This window comes from Embiotoca jacksoni, unplaced genomic scaffold (genome assembly GCF_022577435.1).
Source record: "Embiotoca jacksoni isolate LCO1_2020_lvr unplaced genomic scaffold, fEmbJac1.0.p SCAF_14, whole genome shotgun sequence".
Lineage (NCBI taxonomy): Eukaryota > Metazoa > Chordata > Actinopteri > Embiotocidae > Embiotoca > Embiotoca jacksoni.
Genome location: NW_027185274.1, coordinates 392,905 through 408,180, shown reverse-complemented (window position 1 = coordinate 408,180; position 15,276 = coordinate 392,905). Strand labels below are relative to the sequence as shown.

The following is a 15,276-nucleotide window of genomic DNA, read 5'->3' as shown; positions in this document are numbered from 1 at the left end:
CTCTTCTCCGTGTCATTTGTAAATCTACGCCGGAGGAAGTGATGCTTACAAAGATATTTCATGTTTAACGAGAGCTGACTCAAGGCAACTTTTTTTTCACCAGGACTAAAGTATTCATCGTGCATAGAAATATATTTACACACTATTTTATCATGTAATATTATACCTGAAGTTACCGGTTTCTCGTGTAGTTTTTTTTTTTAAATCAACTTTATTTCGAACAGAGGTTTCCCATGTAGTCAACTCTACTAACTGAACCTCTTGAACATCCAACATCTTTGTGACGCAGACGACGCAACAAATACATCCGGGTGACTGTGGTGACCTTGGTAGGTTAATCATCATGGCGGCTATTGTCAGGTTGAGTTCTGTGTGTCGCAGAGGAGTTAAACGTAAGTACTGCTATCTCTTCCCCATCGTTCTGTCTTTATTGAACAGATGTGCCCACTTTAGCACAGCCGTTTGACAGCTGGCCGTTTTGTCAGAAGGGAGGAGGAGTCCTACATGTGGGAGGACAAATCACATCCGCCAGACTACTTTTCAAGTTCACGAATTCACTAAAGCAAGTTATGTTGTCATTACAAGCGGGTCTATCTAAGTTATCATCAGTGGTTAACGTTAGTTAGTGCCTAGTTAACTTAACACCCACAGAAGACTTGGTTGTGATGCGCCCTTAAAGGAACTATGATGACATCACTGTCTTACCGTGACGTTAACACTCGCACGAGATAGGTTGAGCTGCACACCAGGCATTGTACAAAATACAATAATTTAGAATTTTTTTTATACATAGCAAGCAAAGAAACCTTGACTTTACAGCTCAGTTTTTAAATGATAAGACTGAGTTTAATTCGGCATATGTAAGACAAAGTAAAGAGCTTTGTAAACCATTTCAGTAAAAGTTCATGTTAGATGAATACTGCTCACGACCGCCCTCCTTTGGCTGCTTTGGTGAACAGTTTCTTAGTGTTAACTGTTGACTGTTGACTGTTGACTAAAGCCATGCTGTGTTCACCCGTGTTTAAGGCAGTATTCAAATCCCCAACAATAATATCAAAACAAGAAAAAAAACATATTGTAATCCAGCCTAAATGAAATTTGTCAGATATTTTACATAATCATATATACTCTATTTTAAAGCTATGAGTTGATCTACAAGTCAATAAATAATTGATTTGACCCTGTGGGACCTAAATGTGATTTGATTTACCTTTAGAATTATTTTTGGTATTTTGGAGTGAAATTATTTCGAAAACGGAAATAAAAGATATAACAATCACAAGGAGAAATATTTGGGGGGAAATGTTGTTTTAATTTGTTAAATATTATGACGGAACTGAGCAAAATATGTTGCTTACATATTTTCCCCGTTCTTCTATACTTTTGTTGAGTTGAGACCTGCTATAATGACAATTTAGTTTATTATTGTTTGATTTGTTGTTTGTCACTGTCGTTGAATGCCATCGTGTGTGCCCATTGGAAACGTGTTCTCTTCAGCTCTGTTCTACCAGAGCAGCGTGCTGGCCAGGCCGCTGGCCGTACCGAACAAACGCCAGGAGCAGCCCTACCTGCTGACGGCAAGGATTCATTCGTCGCAGGCTCTGTACGGTCAGTGTTTCACGAGCACGAGCTCTGCAGAAGTACTCGTTGTGACCCACGCGTGGCACAACTCTATCGAAACTAGTGTGACAAAACCAAAAGCCGCTGAAACCACCGCAGCTGTGACATACTTTCTTCCAACGACGTTCTGCACAGTCAGTCATGACTGAGCTGAGCTACATTATCAGTAAAAAGAAAATGAGATCAAAGTATCGCATAAAGAATGCATATTGTTCTTTGCATGTGATAGTGATTGATAAAATGGTCAAAGTCCAGCATACTGTAGTCTGGTTGCTGTAAATATACCAATAACGATACCATTCAACACTTAAAGGGTCTGTTTAATGTCTATCTGAGTCATTTCCATCCTTCTCTTGATCGGTTAGCACCGGTGGGTTTATGAGCACTCCCAAAAACGCCGAGTGCACCACCTGCACCAGGTGTTTTCACAGCTGGTCTGTACAAAGGCCTTTGAATGTTAGCAGGTTTCAACCACCTGTGCAGGTTTGTGGGTCATTTACCGAATGGTGTGTGTGTGTGGGGGGGGGGGGGGGGGGGATCCTCTGCTGTCAAATACCAAGAATTGGTAACCGTGTAGTCAGATTGTTCTTGTTTACCTATTTTCAATATGTACAGATGGAGATTTTTTTTTTATTAACTTTTTATGTTATTTTGCTAAATGGAAAAAAAAAGTTGTATCAGTAAAACATTTTGTACTTAAAATGTCCTTAAGTATAATTTTAGTATTAAAAAAAAACACACATTAAGTGATTTTAATATATTGCACTGACGTTATCAGGCTCCCTGTGTGCCAACCAAAATGTGTTATCAAGAGTGAAAAAAGGACTGAAGTATTAGATTCTTAAGACTGTGACTATTTTGTTCTTGGCTTGTCTTTATATGACACTTATACATTGATCACTTTGGTATATCTTGTTATATAATAATAAAATAAAAAAAATAAAAAAAACTGAGATTCTACAGTTCCTTTAATGTGACTTGCGTAACTTGATTTGTTACATCTGTCAAGCCTCATACCACATCTGTATCATAAGGGTGAGGCCATATGTCTATTATGTGAGAACAGTAAGCTCAACTCAAATACCCCAAAATATTTCATTCATTTCAAGAACATGCAATTGCAACAAAAAAAAAGTGTTGCTGGTTTACGTGTCGACATAAAGATAACGGTGTGCAATACGCAAGTTACATCATACGGTCTTTTACCACTTGGATAGTGAAGCCCTCTGATAACAGTCGCGTTGTCTCGCTCCACAGCGGGCCCGGAGTCCAAAGCCGCCTCCCTGCACTGGACAGCGGAGCGAGGGCTGAGCATCCTGCTGCTGGCCCTGGGCCCCGTAGCTTATTACTGCCCCGGTCCCGTCATCGACTACTCCCTGGCTGCTGCCCTGACCCTCCACGGACACTGGTAAGTCGAGTCAAACAAGAAAACCCGCCGCCTGGTCGTAACCCCCACAGTCGATTCAATTTTATTACCAGAGGGCCAAATACGGGTTATTTCATGGTACTCGACACATTAAAGTCCTGACAGCAGAACTTTAGAACATTATACAAGAGAAACCCAACAATTCAACAATTCCCACATAAGATAGGAGGGGGAAAAAAACCTCCTTCTTTTAAGGGAGAAAAACCTCCAAGAGACGGAAGGAAAAAGAAACTGAATGGAGAGGCAACGGACAATCAGCACAAACTATGGGAGAGAAAAAGCGTGAAGTTAAGGAGATGTGATGGTGAGGGTCCAATTCTGAAACACATCGATTCTCTCCGTCTTCTCTCCCGGTTCAACAACATAACATCCTGGATTACTTGCCGTACTCACCATGTGTAAAGTCGTAGCTTTTCAAATGACATCGTTTTTCTTCCCGTTTCCTCGGCGGCACATCTGTACCAGAAGGAAAAGCTAAACTAATTCCTCCTTCAGCGGTAGTTCATTTTAAACCTCCATTTTATGAAAGTTCTGGCTCAGTTTTGTTGTTGTTCCACTTGCTGGTGATTGCATGACTGTAAAACACCGACTTACGACTGCTTAAACGAGTCCCAAGTCTCGTTAAGCAACCGGCTTTTCGGGGCGGGTAGGGGTCATCGGGGGGGTCGAGACGCATCTTCTTAAAACCAAAAACCAGTCAGACGAACACTCCAACGTCCTCTGGCGTCATCGTCGGCCGAAGCACGAGAAGGTTGGAAAGCTCTCCTCTCTTCAGCCGAGTCTGTACCTAATAGGATTTCAGAGCTCAAAGGAACGTTGGAAATGAACGCTAAGCTGATGAATGTGGCTGCAATGAGCTCTTTGAGGCGACAGAAGTCGTTCCTTCAACTAACTTGTTCATTGAAAACTGTTCTTTCTTACTGGCTGTCGCTCCGCATCACTCAGCTCGCTGACTTTCCCCACAAAAGTAACAGCAGAGGCTCATGGGTATTTTTGTATTCAAAGCCGTGTGACCTTTTTAAACTGGTATGTCTTAACAATACAAACCTCAATGGCGATATCGCGATGAGCGCTCAGTCGAACGGTTCTCGCGCTGTTCCTCATGCGCAGCGATTGACGTGGAGCTTAAAATGGAATCGTGGACGAAGCTGCAGAGAGACGTACAACGGACACACTTATTGGTATTTGAGGTCTGGTGTCATCTATGCGAGCGTGTTTGTTTTTGTTTGATGCGTGCAAGAGACATTTCTGAAGAACATTGTGACAATAAAGAGAACTCGAATCAAATCAAACGTACGTGGGCCAGGGTAAGCCAGGAAGGAAGTAGTCCAAGTTATGTCCCTTGGTCTTCATCAGCACCTGATTAGCACTTGTTTTTTCTAAACCCTGGTACATGCGATGACACCGTGGATCAAATTGAGCGTCCAGCGAACGTCGCCCATCGTCCAATCACGGCGAAGGAGGGGCGGGACTACCGCGGTTGACCACCGATAGCGGTCGCTAATCGGTCTGCGCTTACAGAGCGGCTGTGCAAACGCTAATACGGGGCCGAGTAGCCCGAATGTTACTCGGCGAAAGAACACGGAAGCCGGCGGTGCAGCCGGGCTAACTCGACACAAGGGAGAGGCTCAGAACTTTTTTGGGGGGAGGGGGGGGGATCAGCCCCCTCAGCAGGGAATCTGCTGCTTTAATGCTGAGTAACAATGAGAATTAAGAAGAAAAAAACTGAAATGGGAATTAAATGGTAAAGAATACACACAAGTATACAGAAACACATTTTACGGGCCAAAGTGCGTAAGGTGTCCAAAGTTCAGGTATTTTCAATAAAAAACATTAAAAAAATCCTGATTCATTTGAAGCATTGTTGAAGCCACAATCCGGTTCTGTCTTCACCTCCTTTCATTTTTGCATCCCATCTTTTGTCCGGCAGGGGCATCGGGCAGGTGTTGACAGACTATGTTCACGGGGACGCAAAGATCAAGATGGCTAACGCGGGCCTCTTCCTCCTGTCCACGGTCACCTTCGCCGGCCTCTGCTACTTCAACTACAACGACGTGGGCATCTGCAAAGCCGTCGCCCTTTTGTGGAGCAAATGAATACGACAAAATGGACTGGTGAAGCTCGGGGAGGACCTACACACCGGGGCGGGAGCCAACTCATCCTGGCTGATTGTACAAAATTCATGGTTTTCTTTGTAAATTCTTATAAATATAGCATTTTGACAATATTACATCGACGCGCAAGTTGTGTAATTGTAATTAATGTCGATCAGTTCAGGCTTTAAGTCGATTGGGCACTTGCATCCATTTTTCTCTCGGAATATGTCAAAGTAGCTTCTGTTTCTGTTCTGCGGCGACTACATTTAAACTACAGGGACTTTTGTTTTCCATGAAACAGATGTGACTTCGATCAAGTATTACAGAACACTGCTGTTTGACCTTAGTCTTTTTTTTTCCTTTTTTTTTTTAATTGTTTGGGTCCTTCTTGTGGCTCATTACTTTCATGTATTTTGTTTCAACAACCAGTGTGTACATACCACCTTTTGCTCTTAAACCTGATAAGAAGTAACCAGGCAGCCTTTTCTAGGAGAGAATACATCACCCCTCCACACGAAACCCCCGTTTACAAGTCATTCACGAGGTCCGTTTGATGTGTTCTTCAGTTGCACCATCGTGGCACTGCCTACATCTTAAAATAACAGCAGCACATTTTTGGCGCTGGCATCTTGAAGTCAGAGGCTTTATTGTGAAACCTCTGACCTTGGGGGGGCGGGGGGGGATTGGGAGAAGTCTGAATCTGCTCTAATGTGAGCCTGTTTTTAATTCAGGAGATCTGCTCTGTTGAAGGTGCATTAAAGGTAAGGGAGGGGGGAGGGGGGGGTGTTCAAACCCACCCGTGCTTCTCCAGCAAGATCGGCCGATGACATCTATCTGGTGGCGTGCTCGCGGGGGGGGGGGGGGGGGGGGGTGAAATTCACAGCTGCTCTGGTGATTAAAAACCCATTCAACACAGTGACGGTGACATGAACACTGTTAGATACCGAGTCATATTAAATTACAATCTCCAACTGTAAATGAGCTACCTGCAAATTATTAAAAATGTTCATTTATTGTGACCGTTTCAAAACTCTTGGCAATGTGTCTTATAAACATGCGTTCAGCCGCTCATCAAGACTCAATATGGCAGTCAAATGGAAAACTGTTGATGTTATGATGTAACTGTGGAACATTTACCTCCAGCACATTTTTGGTATGTAATCACACACACACACACACGCAGTCCTTGCATGCAGCTGTAATTCCAGCAAATATTTCAGTGCTGCTGAACGTGAGTGTTCAGGTTGAGTTTATCTGAGCTCTGGATTCCATCTGCTGTCCAAATATTCACACAGTAAATGTTTATTATTGTATCTTACAAATTTGGTGTCGGTCTGTTTTTTTTTTTTTTTTTTCATTACATCAACGGTCGGTTTGTGATATCAAAACGAGACAGAAAGTCGGCTGTTAAGAAGGTTTCATATTTATGACCCGACGATACGCACAATGTATAGAATGACGGTACAAAAGGTGTATAAGATACAAAAAAATAGCTTTTATAATGTTAAATTGTGGTGTACATGTGAATATGGCAGAATTACAAAAAACTTGGAAAAAAAACAACGATAGACATGCATTCCTAAACACCCCTTTTGTTTCAGAAAAATAAACTCCCACAGATGAAGATGCATACGGTCGTGAGCTTCACTTTCAAAATACAGCACTGTTACTGTTAATAGCTGAAGGATTTCACTGGTGGGAAAGAAAAAGCTAAAGATCAGTTAATGGGACCACAAACTTTTCAATATTAGACAATAAATACTGTAACTGAAGATGAATAAAAGTTAGCATGAGATTAAAAAAAATGTTAAAAAAACAACTAATAAAACGTGTCAAATAACAATGATTCCAAACTAAAAAAAAAAAATACAAAAACAGCACTTTAATACCACACAGTATCCCGTTTGATAATGTCCTCATGATTGTGGTGAAATATGACAGTATAATGGAAAAAAATCATGTGGGGGATAATAATGTCTGGAGTTCTATTCATTTTATTTTTCAGTACTTTCCTGCAGTGATAAATCATACTGATACAACAGATTAAACTCTTAGGACCAGGAGAAGCAGCAGAAATTAGATGGCTGGAATAAGTTATTAATAATAATAGGTTATAAATTCAGTGACATTTTCCCACCACATTTTCTGGTTCTGTCGGAGGTTTCGTTTTCCTTCCCTCTTTTGGAGGTTTTTCTCCCTTGAAGACAGTTTTTTTTTCCCCTCCTATCTTATGTGGGAATTGTTGAATTCTTGTGTTTCTCTGTATAATGTTGTAAAGTTATGCTGTAAGGACTTTAATGTGTTAAGTGCCATGAAATAACTTCTGATTTGGCACTATTTAAAAAAAATGGAATTTAATTTATTGTCGGAGTCTAATCGGAAAAACTTCTTTGACACAGAACTCTTCCTACTTCAAGAAATATTGTTTCTTCTTTTTACTTGCAAATGATCTTGTCCTATTGAAATAAAATATAATTATAAGTGGAGTCTTGTTAGTTTTAGTCTTTTTGGTTTAACCTTTACATAATTAACATTAATTCTTTTGTATAATTATCATTTTCGTATTATCTTTTTTTTTAAATGTATTTAATATTGAACACTTCGGGGTTCCATATGCTTCACTGTAAATTGAAAGTAATCACATTCCGATCACTATGATTCACCGAAGGACAATAATCTCACACCGAAACCAAAAAAAAGGGATTTTGTTCTGACGACGGGACGATTCCGATGATTTTCATTTCTTACTTTCACGCAGATGAAACTCACAGGGCTCGTCCACTTGGTCTTTGTTTATGTGACGCAGGACCAGTTTTAGCAGACAGGACTCAGGACTGGGGTTGAATCCCAGGAACCACCCCTGATGCGCAGTGGACTCAAACATGTACTTGTTGGTCGCTGCGAGTTCGGTCCGGTAGAACAAGGCCTTGTCTGACAATCCGTCAATGCTCTGGGGAACATCCTGCAGACACACGCGAGCGGGAGAAGTGATTTAATTGGTAGTATTTTATCATCCCAAAAATCCATTCCATATTATTTGCTTCATATGAATTTCAGGTGTTTCTTGTAGATTCATTTTGTTCACCTGCCAACACGACTGTTTGTACCTGAATGTCTTATGTATTATTTACTCTCCCGGCGTCCTCCTGTTTTGTTTGACCCCAGGAAATTCCCATAAATTGGCATTGCCCTCAGACGTTACTCGGATAGTCATCACAAACAGATCCATAAATTTTGTCTGTTATTCTGACATTACCCAATTTACCAGATAGTTTATGAAACGACATTTGAGTACACAATCCGCACAATGCGTACAAATTCGAACCTAAACGTCACTTCGACCCGGCGACCGTTCTGTCTGCGCGGGGAGGTCAGCGGTTGTGCGGGAAAAAAATTCTCTCTGATCATTTTACATGTAAAAAGTAACCGAAATCACTGGCACAGCTTTTGTTGTCTTTAAATTATGTATGCGGTGATTTTAACAAACAAAATTGCAGTTTATGAAATTCAAATCTTAGCAGGTAGTTTGGAAAAGGTTTAACCAGTCGTCTTCACGCCTCTTAGTCCCTATTTCATACTCGTATTGTTGTCTGACAACTCAAACAAAAAATAATGGGCAAATGAGAACAGCTTTATTGGGAATTTGCCAGTATAAAAAAAAAAAAACTCCCGTATTGTGAAAAATAAATGTTGGAGGACATGAAAGCTCAACTGTTCATCTAAAACAGGTGTTGCAACCACCGTTTTGCTGTTGCCCAGATAAGATGGGCCTCTGCAATCTTTCCCTCATTGGGGCACGTTCTATATGGGATTCAAAAAAGGAACTCGGAGGTGTGACGTGATCTGATGGCGGCGAGATTACGACACTTTAAAGAAAGCAAGTAAGTTCATTTAATATATATGTAGAACACCTTTCACAGACAAAGTCACAAAGTGCTTCACAACAGAACATGTTTTTATCTATCTTATTTAATTATTTAATGGAAATGTATTTGTAATTTTTTCTTGTGTGCACCTTTTTTTTCCTAACTGTGTTTCTATGCTGCTGTGACAACTAATCTATCTATCTGTATGTACAGTGGGTACGGAAAGTATTCAGACCCCTTTAAATTTTTCACTCTTTGTTTCATTGCAGCCATTTGCTAAAATCAAAAAAGTTCATTTTATTTCTCATTAATGTACACTCAGCACCCCATCTTGACAGAAAAAAACAGAAATGTAGAAATTTGTGCAAATTTATTAAAAAAGAAAACCTGAAATATCACATGGTCATAAGTATTCAGACCCTTTGCTCAGTATTGAGTAGAAGCACCCTTTTGAGCTAGTACAGCCATGAGTCTTCTTGGGAATGATGCAACAAGCTTTTCACACCTGGATTTGGGGATCCTCTGCCATTCTTCCTTGCAGATCCTCTCCACTTCCGTCAGGTTGGATGGTGAACGTTGGTGAACAGCCATTTTCAGGTCTCTCCAGAGATGCTCAATTGGGTTTAGGTCAGGGCTCTGGCTGGGCCAGTCAAGAATGGTCACAGAGTTGTTCTGAAGCCACTCCTTTGTTATTTTAGCTGTGTGCTTAGGGTCATTGTCTTGTTGGAAGGTGAACCTTCGGCCCAGTCTGAGGTCCAGAGCACTCTGGAAGAGGTTTTCTTCCAGGATATCTCTGTACTTGGCCGCATTCATCTTTCCTTCAATTGCAACCAGTCATCCTGTCCCTGCAGCTGAAAAACACCCACATAGCATGATGCTGCCACCACCATGTTTCACTGTTGGGATTGTATTGGGCAGGTGATGAGCAGTGCCTGGTTTTCTCCACACATACCGCTTACAATTAACGCCAAAAAGTTCAATCTTGGTCTTATCAGACCAGAGAATCTTATTTCTCATAGTCTGGGAGTCCTTCATGTGTTTTTTGGCAAACTCAAGTCCACTGAGGAGAGGCTTCCGTCGGGCCACTCTGCCATAAAGCCCCGACTGGAGGAGGGCTGCAGTGATAGTTGACTTTGTGGAACTTTCTCCCATCTCCCTACTGCATCTCTGGAGCTCAGCCACAGTGATCTTTGGGTTCTTCTTTACCTCTCTCACCAAGGCTCTTTTCCCACGATTGCTCAGTTTGGCTGGACGGCCAGGTCTAGGAAGAGTTCTGGTCGTCCCAAACTTCTTCCATTTAAGGATTATGGAGGCCACTGTGCTCTTAGGAACCTTGAGTGCTGCAGAAATTATTTTGTAACCTTGGCCAGATCTGCGCCTTGCCACAATTCTGTCTCTGAGCTCCTTGGACAATTCCTTCGACCTCATGATTCTCATTTGCTCTGACATGCACTGTGAGCTGTAAGGTCTTATATAGACAGGTGTGTGCCTTTCCTAATCAAGTCCAATCAGTTTAATTAAACACAGCTGGACTCCAATGAAGGAGTAGAACCATCTCAAGGAGGATCAGAAGAAATGGACAGCATGTGAGTTAAATATGAGTGTCACAGCAAAGGGTCTGAATACTTATGACCATGTGATATTTCAGTTTTTCTTTTTTAATAAATTTGCACAAATTTCTACATTTCTGTTTTTTTCTGTCAACATGGGGTGCTGAGTGTACATTAATGAGAAATAAAATGAACTTTTTTGATTTTAGCAAATGGCTGCAATGAAACAAAGAGTGAAAAATGTAAAGGGGTCTGAATACTTTCCGTACCCACTGTATATCTATCTATCTATCTGTCTGTCTGTCTGTCTGTCTATTTATCTATCTGTATGTATATGTCTGTCTGTCTGTCTGTCTGTCTGTCTGTCTATCTAGTTTTCAATGATGGAGCAGGTCAATTATATATTGCGGGGTCCTGACCATGGAGGATCAGGTAAACAACACAGATTTTGAACTGGATCCTGAACCTGACAGGCTAGCCAGTGAAGGGACGATAAAATGGAGGGGGGTGGGGGGGTGATGTGAGTCATTCTGCTGGTTTCGCAGTGTCGCAGCAGCATTTGTGGACCAGCTGTTGATGGTCCAGAGATGACTTGCTGAGAACAGGTGAAAAAGGGAAGTTACAATAGTGAAGTTGGGATGATATGAAGTGCGTGAATGATCATTTTCGCTTCTGGTTTTGAAACAATTGTTGTTTTGGCAATGTTTCTGAGGGGAAAGAAGCATGTACGGGTGAACCGTTACATAAACATGTACTGTGCGTCAAAGCCCTCGCAGACAGAGGCTAAAAACAAACCGCAGAGGTTTTCAAACTGTCAGGTATGGGTGAGGTGAAAGGGGGTTGCGGGGAGGGGGGGGGGTTGATGGAGGGAGAGGTGTCATGTCTGCCCTGCAACGGCATAACAACAGCAGGTGATCTCTAATTTTTAAATCACAAGTAAACATCTGTTTATCCGCTTAGAAGTGACAAAAAAAAAGAAGCTCCTCGAACTCAAGAAATTGCCTGAAAATCATCATGTTTTGGGATTTTCTTTAATATTAATCACTCATTTGATGTGTCTCCACATCCATCTGTACATTGCAAAGCAGGTGCTGCTGACAGATGATTCGGTGCAGTTTTGAATTGTGCCAACTTGTCAAAAAAAATGTAACAAATTGAGCATGACAAAAAACACACCGAGGGCTCAAATTGCAGCCTAAAAGTGGAACTCACCGAATTCAACAGTGTGATTCTGTATTGGAGTACATTTGTGACCACGTCATAGACAGACCTAAACCTGTATCAGTATTCACATTTGAAATCTATAAATATAAATAAGGGGGATAAAATGAGGTCCTGTCCGTGGACCGTTACACACTGTTTGTACTCACCATCTCCTCGGCATATATTTCTTTGTCATTCCGGCAGCATACCACCATCTTCTTGCCATCTTTTTGATCGGGTTTGTTGACATACAGCATGACGGCCCTCCCCTTCTTGTCCAGCAGGCTTGAGTCATAAATGTGGATCTGAAATTGGTTTCCTGAAAAATGGAAACAAGCAGGAGGAAAAAAATCAGCATGTCAGTGAATGACTGAGGATCATCGTGATAGAAACTCAATGATGATGATTCAAATGTTGTACAGAAGAAAGGTGACGGTGTGACTGCAGGAATCTGCTGCTCTGTGCATTTGTAGTTACGTGTTCTGTGCTTTACGTCCTGAGTTGATCTGCATCAGTTCTAATGGAGCTGAACGGTGTGAGGAGTCGTATCCTCACTCCTGTCAATCAAACAGCCCCCCCAAATCCCTCCAAAGCACATCTTTTTGGGGTTTATTTTCTAATCAATGACGGGATTATTTTCAGATTAACTGACAATAAAATAATTTGTGGAAAAAAATATATTAACATACAATTTCACGAGAGAGGTTGAACGGGAATCTATGGAGATCGGAGGCTTTCTGGTGGTGTTGCAGTTTAAGGCACTTCCGGATCGGCCTCATTTTTCAGACCCGAAGGCTTCGTCGACAGAGAGTCGACGGCCTGTACTTTGACAGAGTTCTTGGCTGCTGTAAATAATTCCTCATGTTGATGCAGGTCGTGAGGAAGTAATTTCTTAGTATGACTCAACTATAAAAGATGGGCGCTGTCTCACACCAGAGTCACTCCACGACTGAATCACCAGCTGTGCCAGCATTCTTAGTTTTGTCTGTGCAGCGATGGATTATAAAACACTTCTAGTAAGGAGGAGGTAGTTTCCCAGCACACGCTTCTGTGGCTGATTCATTTACTGGCAACAGATGAAATGAACTCTTGCATGTTCTGAGGATAAAGCTTCCCAGGTGAGGTGCGCAACATGTTCAAGACTCAGTAACAGTAAATCAGTTTTTCCTTTCCACTGTCAAAAACAAAGAAATTCATACACCTAATAATTGTAATTTTTTTTTTTACTTGGGAAGAATTCAGCACTTTAGAGAGCTTCTGTAAAAATCTCAGACATGAAGGGTCCAAACAGCTTTTCCATTCAGCACCATTTCCATGAGATGTACCGGGACTTTTGGCTACATCTGTAAATCTTTCAGTGTAGTCGGAGATTAAAGGCGTGCAGAGTCTCTATTACTCCTTCCTACTGGCTGAGCAAAAATATTTTGCCTGCATAAGAATTTACTACATTACTAGTTTCTGAACTAACATAAGACATCTGACACACGAATGTCGAGTCTGTTTCGTATATGTTTCAGGCAAAAACAGGACTCTCAAAGCAGGCGAATGTAACTAATACCTTATAATAGTAATGTGGCTCACATCCAAGAGGTATTTCAGTGTTAGTGCCATTAGCTGGGCATTTCTCACTGCTCGGCCAACTGCTAAAAAAAACCCCATCTTCATCCACTTGTTACATTTTGTCACAAAGTATGACACCTATGTATGTTACCTCTAAGATATACTGTAATTTCAATGACTCCAAGAAGCATCTTGAATTTCAAAATGCTGACGATGTCATGTTCGGCCATGAAATTAAACTAAATGCCGGTCTGAAGGCTAAATTAGGTGAGTAACTTCGAGTATTTACACAAGACGGGAGAAGAAGAGCTTTTGCTGCATTTTACCAGATACATGTGTCTGAGATTTTGTTAAGTCCCGGAGTTGAAAATCTCTTTCACCGTCGAACATCAGGAATTTGTGGTTGTAGCACGTGATCCAACAGTTCCAGACCTGTTTGGACCTTTGGAAGCAGTCCTCCTCCAAATCTGCATCTTGGAGAGAATAACAATATTAAACGAGAGTGTTGTCATACGCACACAATCACTACCTGTATACTATGGAAAACATGAAACCCAATAAACTGTCCACAAATGTATTTTTCTAGTGACTATGTACGTTAAAATAAATAAATAAATTACCTCTTTCAGTCACTTTGCATATAGAGCAGGGGTAAGCAAATGACAAGATGCCAGGATTCATATGCAAATATTAAGAAACACACAAGGGATTGTGTTAAAATAAATGTATAACAGCATATAACAGTAACGTCTAAATTCATCAACTGAGAAAAAATGAAGAGAGTATGAAAAGATGTTTACCTTCAAAGTATAGGGAATTATTACATGTATCAATAATTGTAACAGCGGAGAAGTTGTGGGACGCCATCAGCTAGACTGGGGAATAAAAAACAAGTCTCATTTGATTTAGGGATACAGTTCATAGCCACAGAGGTTGCCGCCACCCATTGTGTTAGCATATACAAGGGTTTTGTTTTCAGATTTTGACATTTTATTTCTATATTAAATAGAGAGGTAACAAACTAAGGAAAATGGTTGGTTTTTTTCCCACTCTATTTCTTAAGAACAGCTTCAATGCTTCATGGTATTTATTTCTCAAAGTAAGAGGAACTCCTGGAGGAATGAACTCAAAGATATTGCCTGTGTTCAGCCCAGTTAAATGTAGTTGTTCCAGCATGCTGAGATGTGGATCTGCTCTGTGGTTTTTTATACACGAAGAGGATGTTTTTGATAAAGCTTATAGTTAGGGCTGGCTCAGGTGGCCCTGAACCATCCCTTAGTTATGCTGTTATAGGCCGAGGCTGCTGAGGGATCTCGTGATGCACTGAGCTCCTTTCCTCTCTACACTCATATCTCACCATTACATCTCATTAACTTCATGCTTTTTCTCTCCCGTAGCTTTTTCTTATTGTCTGTTGTCTCCATTCAGTTCCCTCGCTCGCGTAGTTTCTCTTCTTTCTTCTGCAGATGTCCCGTCATGGAGCTGCATGTCTCTGCCCTGCGCTTGTCGTCTCCACCAACAGTTCTTCTCTTCTATCTCTATGCTGTCCTTTTCTCTCTCTGCTCTCCTCTCACCCCAACCGGTCGAGGCAGATGACCGCCCACCTCTGAGCCTGGTTCTGTCAGAGGTTTCTTCCTGTTAAGAGGGAGTTTTTCTTCCCTCTGTTGGAGGTTTTTCTCCCTTAAAGAGGAGTTTTTTTTCCCCTCCTAGCTTATGTGGGAATTGTTGAATTGTTGGGTTTCTCTGTATAATGCTGTAAAGTCTTGCTGTAACGACTTTAATTTGTTAAGTGCCATGAAATAACCTCTGTTGTGATTTCGCGCTATATAAATATAATTTAATTGAATTGAATGTAAAAACACTGCATCAGCTGTTTAGTTTTTATTCCGTCTGTACAATCCACATGGCTCGACACACCCACATACGTATGACATCCGTGAGGAAAACCAAGAGGT

At 41.2% G+C, this 15,276-nt stretch overlaps 2 protein-coding genes across 2 annotated transcripts; one reads left to right on the top strand and one right to left on the bottom strand.

The window, feature by feature from the left end:
- The first annotated feature begins 320 nt into the window (after positions 1–320).
- Positions 321–5,661, top strand: sdhdb (succinate dehydrogenase complex, subunit D, integral membrane protein b). Its single transcript, XM_069147348.1, has 4 exons — positions 321–392; positions 1,498–1,608; positions 2,878–3,028; positions 4,977–5,661. The coding sequence occupies exons 1-4, from the start codon at positions 344–346 to the stop codon at positions 5,140–5,142; spliced, it is 477 nt and encodes a 158-aa protein (XP_069003449.1). The 5' UTR covers positions 321–343; the 3' UTR covers positions 5,143–5,661.
- Positions 5,662–6,016: 355 nt separating this feature from the next.
- LOC138196956 (interleukin-18-like) lies at positions 6,017–14,002 on the bottom strand. Its single transcript, XM_069147349.1, has 4 exons — positions 13,942–14,002; positions 13,702–13,794; positions 11,929–12,080; positions 6,017–8,104 (listed from the first exon to the last, which is right to left on the bottom strand). Exons 1-4 carry the CDS (start codon positions 14,000–14,002, stop codon positions 7,880–7,882), a joined length of 531 nt encoding a protein of 176 aa, XP_069003450.1. The 3' UTR covers positions 6,017–7,879.
- Positions 14,003–15,276: the final 1,274 nt, after the last annotated feature.

Bases quoted from the DNA above. Each gene is read 5' to 3' on its own strand.
- LOC138196956 (XM_069147349.1), bottom strand. From the start codon at position 14,002: ATGAATCCTGGCATCTTGTCATTTGCTTACCCCTGCTCTATATGCAAA. The intron at 13,795-13,941 runs GTAATTTATTTA...ATTCTCTCCAAG, and splicing joins ATGCAAAGTGACTGAAAGAG to ATGCAGATTTGGAGGAGGAC. The intron at 8,105-11,928 runs GTGAGTACAAAC...GTGTGTCTGCAG, and splicing joins AAATATATGCCGAGGAGATG to GATGTTCCCCAGAGCATTGA.
- sdhdb (XM_069147348.1), top strand. From the start codon at position 344: ATGGCGGCTATTGTCAGGTTGAGTTCTGTGTGTCGCAGAGGAGTTAAA. The intron at 393-1,497 runs GTAAGTACTGCT...TGTTCTCTTCAG, and splicing joins GTGTCGCAGAGGAGTTAAAC to CTCTGTTCTACCAGAGCAGC. The intron at 3,029-4,976 runs GTAAGTCGAGTC...TTTGTCCGGCAG, and splicing joins CTGACCCTCCACGGACACTG to GGGCATCGGGCAGGTGTTGA.